We start from the raw sequence: 10,420 nt of genomic DNA on the forward strand, positions 1-10,420 counted from the left end.
AATAATGATTTTTTTAAAAGAGCAACTACTGAGTTTCTTGCCGGCTCTTCTCGGTAGAATCTGCCTTCCGAACCGGTGGTAGAGTCGCTACACAATTAACAGACAACAAAATAAATATATTTCAATATACTATAAGACTTTTATTTCCTTTTATTGTAAATAAGTAAAAATAAATTTAGGTGCTCAAGTAGTGTAAGCGAAAACCGGAAATTTCTGAAATCGGTACAATGAAAAATCTTCAACAAGTGTGTGCGTTCAGCACTAATTTCTCTAATTACGATTTTTCACATCCCTAATTGTACTACGATTTCTATGCATGTGTTGAATCAGAAAGAGATAGGACTTTCCCCCCACATTTAATTTTTTCCCAAGAGTAAAAGAGAGGTCCGAGAAATTTATGAATGAAATTTTTATACACACATACAAAATTTCTAACCAGCACAAAGCTTTGTTCTGAGTCAGAGGTCTGCTTCATTTGTGGTCTGTGGTGGCAGTCATACTTGAAGTTTTTTTGATCTTTTGCTTTTAATTAAAAATTTAAAATGAGTTTTTTTACCATACAATGTGGGGGATTTTAAAATTAATGACTGCTTGTTTCTTTTAACATCCATATTTCTAACATTAAAATGTAAGTATATTAAATTTGTTTGATTTTGGTGTCATTATTTGAACTGTTGGGGTTATGTTGTTGTTTACCCGTAACCGGCATCTCTTTTTAATTTCTCACTTTTCGCTTGCAATATTATAACAACTTAAACTCCTGTTATTAAATTCTTAGAGCTTGAGATTTACGAACAACTTGAGATTGGCTCGAGATAATATTTTTTAACAAAGATCCTCAAAATGAATATGTCGCTGCATTATTCGCTTTTGAAGCTTACCTAGAGGATAAAATAAGGATTACAATAGAAAACCATGGAGGTATATTCTCTTGTTCATATCCATGATGTTAATGTAATTTTATGAAGAATGTGTATTAAAATTTGGTATAATATAAGTTAACTTAATATCCACTGAAAGCTCCATAGAATGTTAAGATATTTATTGCTTTTCAAAACACTGTTAAGTGAAATAATGTTACAAATTAAAAATGTTGAAAAATGTCTCACAAATTATATAGGTTCCTATCACTAGGGGAACCTGGAAGAGATCACTCTAAGTTATAAGGACACCTTTTGCATATTGTGTAGTTGTTTTATGTGCTTTATAAATGAAATTTTAAATATATAAAGAAAGCTTTATTAATTGTTTGCAGGTCTCTCAGTCCAAACTCCAGGCTGGTGCAGCGCACAATTGAGTTGAATTATGCAAATAAAAAACGCTCATCATCATTCAAATGGATCATTGTGAATGCAGTATTTTTAGTTATATTTGTATATGATTTGTAAGTGATATTCTTGACTTTATGCTGAAATTTATGTTAAGAGCTCCTACAAATTTAGGGAACAAAACAAGTCCTGTAAATGCAGCGATAATGTCTTAATTGTCATTCTGGTTGGTTTGATGCCATGGCTCTGTCAATTTTAGTTCAGGTTTTAGCTGAGGGACTTCATTTGTGGCGTGGAGTCTAGTCGTGCAATTAACTTAAATATTTATTATATTCCATCCTTCTGATAAAATTTGGGTCACAGTAGCTAATAATAGTCTTGCCACATCTGTAAGAGATATTAGTGCAGAAATGTCTTTGCACTCTTTATTCTTCACCTTTAGACCTACTGCATCGCAAAATCTGTTCTTAGTGGACGTGTAATAACTATAAACTACCTACCTCCCAGCCAAATTACATTTTTGTAATTGTGGGTTAGCAACATTTTGTGATCATCACAAAATGTTAAAGTGACACACAGAGAAACAGAGTGATCTTTCACTTTTTGTATATAGAGAAGACTAAGGTAAAGTGACTTTGTGTTCATAGGGTTAACTTTGAAATATTATTTGTGGAGGTCTTGCAAGTGCCCAGGATGTGAATCTGTGATGCACTATGTGGAGCTGGGTTGTGCATGTGTCCTGGCAGCTAATCTGCTGCAGTATGCCGTGCGCCTGACACCCAGCAGAGCACCCCGCCTGGCTCTCTCTCCCACGCAACAGAAACTGCTCGGTCTTTCCAACACTGAACTTGGTGAGTGGTGGAGACTCTACTTATCTTATTCTATATTTCAGAATGAACGTTTTACTTTGGATGCAGTGGTATACACATGTGTGTATTCTGTGTGACATTGAAATGAAACCTTTTGATTAAAAAAAGACATTGTTTTGTAAGCTATTAGTATTATTAAGTAATATTTACTTGTCAGATTCCTCATTCATCTTGGCGGAGCCCAGTAGTGGTCATGTCAGCAAAGACAACAACGACAGCAGCAATGACGACGGGCTGATGCTGTGGCCACGTTATGCGGCGCCCAGCACGCCGCAGACCACCCCTCCGCGCACCTCCGCCCCCTCATCCCCACTAGCAGCTCGCTCATCCCCACGCACTGGTCACTCATCCTCGTTCGGCGGCCACTCGTCCTCATTCGCCGCCCAATCATCTCCGTTCGCCTCCCACTCATCTCCATTTGCCGCTAGCTCATCCCCGTATGCCGCTAGCTCGTCCCCATCCGCCGGCCGCTCATCCCCGCTCGCCGCACACTCGTCACCACTCATCCACGACGAAGAAGCGCTAGCTCAATATCTGGAGTAAGACTTTTTTTAAATAATAAAAGCCTTTATTTACTGAATTTTATATACATAATATTATTGTAATGTATCATTGACACTGATTCTTTTCTTCAGCTTGCCCTCGGGCATAGGCCTCCTCCAGACACTTCCATAGTTCTCTATCTCTTGCTTTCCTTCTCCATGTGTCTCCTGCTGTCTGTCTGAGGTCATCCTCCCATCTTTGGCAGGGGCGACCTCTTTTCCTTTTTCCTATCCTAGGATACCAGAGTGGTATCCTAGGATAGGAAATAGTAGTTGATGTAGTTATGGAGTAAGACTTAATTGCTATAAAATATAATTCATGGTTACATTTTATATCTTTCTTGGATTTCTATTCAAGATTTTTCATTATAAAATGCATTATTTGTAACAATATATGAATAGCGTACTGTCGTTTTCACGATGTAATTGATGAAACTGATTAATTTGCAGGCGCTGCGCGGCGAGCGGCGGCGGGCCCCCGCCCGTGTACCAGCTGGCAGCTGTTGAAAGTGGTGAGAACTGACTTTCGATTCTTATCATCATCATCATTATCAACCTATATTAACGGCCGACTACAGGCCCTCTTATAGGCGGGAGGATATTGAGCTTAGAATCACCACATTGCACTAATGCTAGTTGGCAGCTATGGCCGACTCTTTAACAATCACTGTGAGGTATTAATGATAATGACCAGGACTGACAGGTTTAAATATACAGTTTTTGACAACCTCCGTGGCGCAGTGGATTTACAAGACGGAGGTCCTGAGTTCGATCTCCGGCTGGGCCGATTGAAATTTTCTTAATTGGGAAGCTTCAGCCTAGTTACCACACTACTGACGAAAACGTACCGCCAAGCGATTTAGTGTTCCTGTACGATGTCGTGTAGAAACCAAAAGGGGTGTGAATTTTCACCCTCCTCCTAAGTTAGTCCGCTTGCATCTCAGATTGCATCATCACTTACCATCAGGTGAGACTGTAGTCAAGGGATAACTTATAAAGAATAAAAAAAAAATTTCGTGCGCTGTAGCATGGAATGGGTAACAGTTACCTGTCTGACATTCATAATACGTACTATTACCGTGAATGGCGGCACATTTCAAGAGTGAAACGTACTGTCACCCGCACTATTCTACAGCACACATACTGTAATGTGACGTTCTGTTGTAGGTGGCGGCAAGTTAGAGGAGAGCTCCCCGCCGGGCTCGCCGAGCGCTTGGTGGCGCCTCGACCTGGACCCGCAGCGCCTCACGCAGTGGAACCTCAACCTGCGGCTGGTGAGTGCTGTCGCGAGCCGAGGGTCCAGTGGTGGTCTTATTTGGTTTCGCATGACGAGGTCCTGGAGTTGAACCATGAACTAAACTTTACATTCTCTCTTTTCTGTGTAATTCTAAACTTAGAGTTGTGAAGTTTGTGTACACTTTTAACCTTTCCAAGACAAATCACGATCAGCCATCGGTTCCAATCATTAACATCGGATAGTGATTGTTATGAATCTATATATCTAACCATCACCCAAGAATTACCCAAGAAACGTGTTTTTTAGTTACTCGATCTGTTAGAGGCTGTACAGACTACATTAGTATTTTAGTCGAGTACAAACAATTATTGGATTTACCACCCAAAAATTCATACTCAACTAAAATACATCAAACTCAACTAAAATACTCCGAACTAGGCCTAAGTCAAAGAATGATTTTGAGTGTAAATACACCATTTCAGTAACATGATAAAACAAATTGGAAGTGCCGGGAATGCTGTAGCAAATAACCGAAGGACATGTCATTTGCTACAACAATCACCATAAGCGCGCCGACCCACATAGGACCAGTGTTTAAATATCGTCTGTGCGCCGTTGAACGAATTGAGAATTATAATTTAATATCATATAACTAAAACACTAAAAAGAAAAGCTCCTGCTGACCTTTAATAAAGAAAAGAATACATAGGGTTCATGTCACTGGATGTGATGCCCTCCAAGTCATGACAACATACAGACCATTTGCTGAATGTTTTTTTAATAACAGATTTCAAAGAAAAAACACCAACAAAAAACTTATTGCAGTGGATCCACCTGACGATCCTGGAGCGACTGACGCGAGAGCTGCGTTCCACGGACGAGTCCCTAGCGAGGCTGGCGCTGTGCGAGGCGGGTGCTCTGCGCGGCGGCCGCGTGCCGACTGCGCGCCTGCGAGCTCTAGCCGCGCACGTTCCAGCACTATCAGCACTCGTCCCCTTCCTCGAGCCGTTCGCTGACCAACGTTACCTGCTCAAACGCATCGGGGAACTAGCGCAAGGCGGTTGTCTAAGCGCGTACCGTTGGTCGAGCGGTGGCGAAGGCTGGGACGCGGCGCGGCCGACCGACGCTGAGTTGCTAATGCATTTGGTTGCTGCGTACCTCGATGGGCAGTTGCCGGGCGGCGCAACGGTGCGTCCGTTCAGCGATGAGTATTTGGTGGAGGGTGCGGCTACGTCCGGACGCAGGTTGGCTATAGCGCGGCTGGCGGCGCGTCCACCGCACTACGCGCTAGTGTGGCGCGGAGCTTCCCTGCACGTGGCTCGGGGACGCAACAACTTGCTGCACACTCTGTTGCTGTTCCTAGCGGCGGCGGCGCGGGAGGAGCCGCCAGCGTTGGCGCGCACGCATCTCGGTCGCGCTGGACTTAATATGCTGTGGATCATCGGCCGCTGAGTGCAGAGTGAATAGCTGATACATGTTTTCTAGTTTGGATACTGGAAGTAGAGACTGAATTCGCTCGGCAAAATAAAACTATGTGTGAACAAAAAAGAAATAACATTTTGTTCATGAATTGTGACACACTTAACCTAAACTATTGTAGTGTCAAATACCAAGACCACTTAGGCAAGTCCAAAGCCAAGAGTAATATAAGCATCAGAAAAAAAACGACTTGAAAAAGAAAAATATACAAAACTTAGTTATTTCCAATATTTGCCAAAAAATGCAAATTTTCTTTTAATTTGCTGAGTGATATCTGCCACTACTTTCATTAACCTTATAAGTACAGTATTCGCTAAAGAACAACGGGCATCAAAGTATTAAAAACCCATTTTACAGATATAAAATGGACTGGAATAGTTAGAGGACTATAGTTTATATGATAATAAAGGTCGCACTATTGTATCATATTTTTCCAGTGTGGGTATTGAACGTACAACCTTGTATGCAGAAGACAGGGCCACTACCCACTAAGTCACTTGGTCATCAAATTATAACTATTCATATAATTGCATATAATTAAAGCAATGGTTTGTTAGATATATCGCATTATTATCAGCTTTTTGAGTGACCTTGACCTGTAACTTTTTTTAACTACCACAGTAAAAAAATATACATAAAATTAAAAGTGTGATTCAATGTAATATCGTTTGTATCGTTAAAACAAATCGCGTCATGTGTCCATAGCCCTTTCCAGTCCGTTATAATATCGTGCATAATTTAAACCCAGTCGGTATAAGATTTTTGAACATTGCACAGCTATACGCCTCATGTTCAGAGCGGACTAGATGTTTGGTTTGCTTGCGTTTACTATAACTGTGTTTTATTTCTTTCAAATCCATGACTAAAATTAGAACCATGGAAAGATGATAATGTTGTTTAAACTTGTTGGTTCTATCTTATTTAAGAACCTATTGTGTGGTTAATTTATGGCCTCAGACCAATTACCTTCCATAGGACCTGCATCGCTAGAGATTACCCCTCTGTCAAAACTATATGATCGTGATCAAACGTGTTCATACAAAAAGGCATTTAAAGAATCAATGTTTCATTGTGTTAAAATTACACGTGTGTAATGTGTATTACAGTTCAAAATGTATAGTTGTGTGTAGCGTAAGGACACAGGACATATATTTTCGATATGTGAATTTGCTTCATCCCCCTCGTAAAACGACAGACAATTTTTTTTGGTGAATTTAAGTAGAATATATAGATAGAAATCCAATAGAAAGTAATTGGTCTGAGTTTATTGACCGCGCACACATTCGCATTACTAAACTTGTTGATTGTATGTTTAAGTACCTATTGTGTGCAGTGTGGCTAACTAAGGGCGCGGTCAAACAGAAAGCGTTAATTGGGCCTAAAGGTAGCATTCCGATCATGGCGACCGCGACCAGGTCGCACGACCCACTCCTTAGTATGAATTTATATGGAGCACTAAACAAAAATGGTCGCGCGACGCGGTCTCGGGCTTTGTTTAGTGGTCCATATAAATTTATACTAAGCAGTGGGATGCCCCGTCGCAGGTCGCGGTCGCCAAGAACGGAAGGCAACCTTAAGATGTGCACCCCGACATTTCGAGACGAGAGAAAGACAAATGGCGATCAACAGCACAAATATCGCTCTCTCGCCTTACGAAGCAAAAGAGAAAGCGATATTTTAACTCCGCCGCTATTGGTCGACAGTGTTTTTTTTCTTTTCACGAAATATGTCGATGACGCATGCTAGGCCTACGAGTGCTCTATTTTTTTCTGTAATGTATGTAACTTATGTATGAAGCAGATACCAGGCAGCATACTCTAGTCGCCTGCTAAAAATGTATAAGTCTGAATTCAGAACTCTTTACATCTGCGCGGGTTCACGTTGTAATATGTGACATAGTCAAACGCTACCACGCTTTGAACAACCTGACCACAGACTTTCAAAATTAGTTCGCTTCAAACTTTAGACTGCTCGGAAGTTAGCTGAGGTTTCACTGCGCGGAAGTACTACATAAACACCACGACTGCGGGTGGGAGAGAAGAGTTCCCAGATTGATGCTCGCCGCTACGTTGCTACGCTCCCGTTGATACCTAAAAATTTGTATTGCATATCTCAAAGCACAATATTCCGAGGCAATATAAAGTTTGAAACGAATTATAATAAAATAACTGACATTTAATACAATAGTTGTTTTTTATTATAAGAATAAATCATCAAATGCTGAATGTATTTCATTTAACATATTCGAAGCAATCATACTCCTGCCATATATTTTATAAGCTTTTGAGTTACAAGTTCTTGTGAACTTTGCTGCTGCGTAGGCCGCCACACTTTGTGCCAGTTGTGTGGATTTATTGGTTTCACAGATATTGGCATTCAGGCCCCAATTATAGAATGTTCCTAACGCTCCTGCTAGAATATCCCCTTGTCCACCAGCTCTTCTACCGGAACCACCTTCAGAAATCGACCAATCAAATTCACCAGTGTTTGAAAAATACATATCTTGTTCACCCTTTTGTAAAACAGTTACATGGTCACCCCAATATTTATACCACGGTGTATCTGTTTCAGGGACAGACTGTTTTAACCTTTTCACTTCTGCATTATTAGGTGTTAAAATTGCACCAGGGCTCGGGTAATCTTTGAGTATTTGCACATCTTTATATATTGCGTACAACCCATCGGCATCAATGACTAAAGGCTTTTGCATCTTTTTACAAATCTTTATTACTTCATAAGCCAGATTTAATCCCTCTGTTGATCTGCCTAATCCTGGTCCAATCACAACAGTATGTACACTGGGTAGTAGATAGGCGCTAATATTTGTTGAGGTATGTGGTATAACAATTAGATCTGGACTATATGATTTAATTACCGGTGCAGCATTTTCTGTGGTAATTACATAAACCAAATCTGCACCAACCTGAGGAAATAAATATTCTTGAAGAATTCAAGAAATCAATTCATACATTTCTGTTTTAAAGTAAGTAGTTTTTAGCAATATATTTTATAGACAAAAACTATTTTTGATGGCCGACACGTATGAACATTTTTGACAGAATATCAAATTTATGTTGGAAAGGGATGGTCAGGCACAAATCTACAAGGAAAAAAGCTTTAAATCAATTTCTATCAAGTTTGTATGTCAGTTAAAAATTCAAATAATATTTACCTTCAAAGCAGATATAGCTGCAAAATATGGTGCACCAGTATATTCCTTCGACCCACCAACTACAGCAATTTTTCCAGCTTCACCTTTTCTTTTCCCATTTAACTCTGGAACTACCACTTTGCTTAACTTGCTTAAAATAGTTTCATCAAAGTTGTCAATTCGAGTGCATTCTTCTATTATCAAAAGATCAGCTTTCATAAACTGTGAAACTATCACTAAAACTAAACCATAAAATATCTTCATACTTAACATTTAGGTAGATTAGTTTACAGTTATTGTACCTATTATTCTTGATAGGTAATATTGTTCAGTCTTATTTAGCTTAATAAAAACGGGTCGAAGAAGTTGGCTTTACCGTTTTCTGCTGTCCTATGTTTAAAACTATAGAGCTAGATTTATCAACTTAGGTGAGCAATCTCATTTATTATTATACATATGTCAACCTTCAAGGTTAAATCGGATCTGGAACTTTTCAGTTGCAATGTTAATAACGTTATAAATATAAAAAAGCCCTTTTTAAGTCATTAAAAATAACTAGGGCAGGCATTTTTACGCGTATATAGTATGCACGCCCTGGTACTTACTTAACCGACTTCCAAAAAGGAGGAGGTTCTACGTTCGGCTGTATGTATGTTTTTTTTTTTTTTTTTTTTTTTTTATGTATGTCCAGCGATAATTCCGTCAATTATGGACCGATTTCAAAAATTCTTTTTTTGTTTTGAAGGGTTTACTTCCAGGGTGGTCCCATTTTTTTCATGTCAGGATCTGATGGTGGCATCCTGGAGAAATTGAGGGGAACTTTCGAAAGTTGTAGAGACGGCTAGTGCGTTTGTTAGTGTTTCCATAAGGTATTTTAAACCACTACAACTTTATGAAGGTTTGGAGTTGGTCTGATGATGGAGCCGAAACACAGACGATGGAACTCTTCAACGATTTACAGCAGTCACCTTTTGTTTGGGCTTGATTAATTTGTATTGATGAGTACTTTCCACCTGTATGGGTTGTAACTGTATTAAGGGTCTGGTGATGAAGACGAGGGACAGTGAAGAGAACTCCTCGACGGTTCACAGTAGCTACCTCGTGTTTGGACTTGATAAATTTGTATTGATGAGAACTTTCCACCTAGATGGATTTTGACTGTATTAAGGGTCTGGTGATGAAGACGATGGACAGTAAAGAGAACTCCTCGACGGTTCACAGTAGCTACCTTGTGTTTGGACTTGATAAATTTGTGTTGATGAGAACTTTCCACCAAGATGGATTGTGACTGTATTAAGGGTCTGATGATGAAGACGAGGGACAGTGAAGAGAACTCTTCGACGGTTCACAGTAGCTACCTTGAATTTGGACTTGATAAATTTGTATTGATGAGAACTTTCCACCTAGATGGATTGCGACTGTATTAAGGGTCTGGTGATGAAGACGGAGCAAAGTGAAGAGAACTCCTCGACGGCTTACAGTAGCTACCTTGTGTTTGGACTTGATAAATTTGTATTGATGAGAACTTTCCACTTAGATAGGTTGTGACTGTACACACGCAGTGGGTATGCTAACACTAAAAATAAAAAAATAAAAATTTTAATAAAAAAAATTCAACCGACTTCCAACTCAAAAAATAACTTTAACTAAAAAGCAAAAAATAACATCCTACCTATGTGCTACCTTCTGATCAGTTTGAAGTCGGTGCCAAGCCAGTGTCGTGTTTTAATTAAAGCTGTTTCTGGAATAACCACAGAAATTTTGTAGTTTAAACGTATTTAATTAAAACATCACTGGCTTGGCACCGACTTCAAACTGATCAGAAGGTAGCACATAGGTAGGATGTTATTTTTTGCTTTTTAGTTAAAGTTATT

The 10,420-nt window shown here is 39.5% G+C and overlaps 2 protein-coding genes across 3 annotated transcripts; one reads left to right on the forward strand and one right to left on the reverse strand.

The window, feature by feature from the left end:
• Positions 1 to 475: 475 nt before the first annotated feature.
• On the forward strand, positions 476 to 7,620 carry LOC112047180 (transmembrane protein 209). 2 transcript variants are annotated; one of them, XM_024084193.2, is made up of 7 exons: positions 476 to 628; positions 1,256 to 1,384; positions 1,944 to 2,119; positions 2,295 to 2,676; positions 3,130 to 3,191; positions 3,847 to 3,953; positions 4,742 to 7,620. In XM_024084193.2, coding segments are annotated over exons 1-7 (1,485 nt in total). In that variant the 5' UTR covers positions 476 to 626; the 3' UTR covers positions 5,369 to 7,620. The 2 variants fall into 2 exon arrangements, with proteins under 2 accessions (XP_023939961.1, XP_052743582.1); XM_052887622.1 differs by lacking the exon at positions 476 to 628 and adding an exon at positions 753 to 921.
• On the reverse strand, positions 7,560 to 8,990 carry LOC112047181 (ATP-dependent (S)-NAD(P)H-hydrate dehydratase). The gene is made up of 2 exons (XM_024084194.2): positions 8,568 to 8,990; positions 7,560 to 8,318 (listed from the first exon to the last, which is right to left on the reverse strand). Exons 1-2 carry the CDS (start codon positions 8,817 to 8,819, stop codon positions 7,593 to 7,595), a joined length of 978 nt encoding a protein of 325 aa, XP_023939962.2. The 5' UTR covers positions 8,820 to 8,990; the 3' UTR covers positions 7,560 to 7,592.
• Positions 8,991 to 10,420: the final 1,430 nt, after the last annotated feature.

This window comes from Bicyclus anynana, chromosome 20 (genome assembly GCF_947172395.1).
Source record: "Bicyclus anynana chromosome 20, ilBicAnyn1.1, whole genome shotgun sequence".
Taxonomy (NCBI): Eukaryota; Metazoa; Arthropoda; class Insecta; order Lepidoptera; family Nymphalidae; genus Bicyclus; species Bicyclus anynana.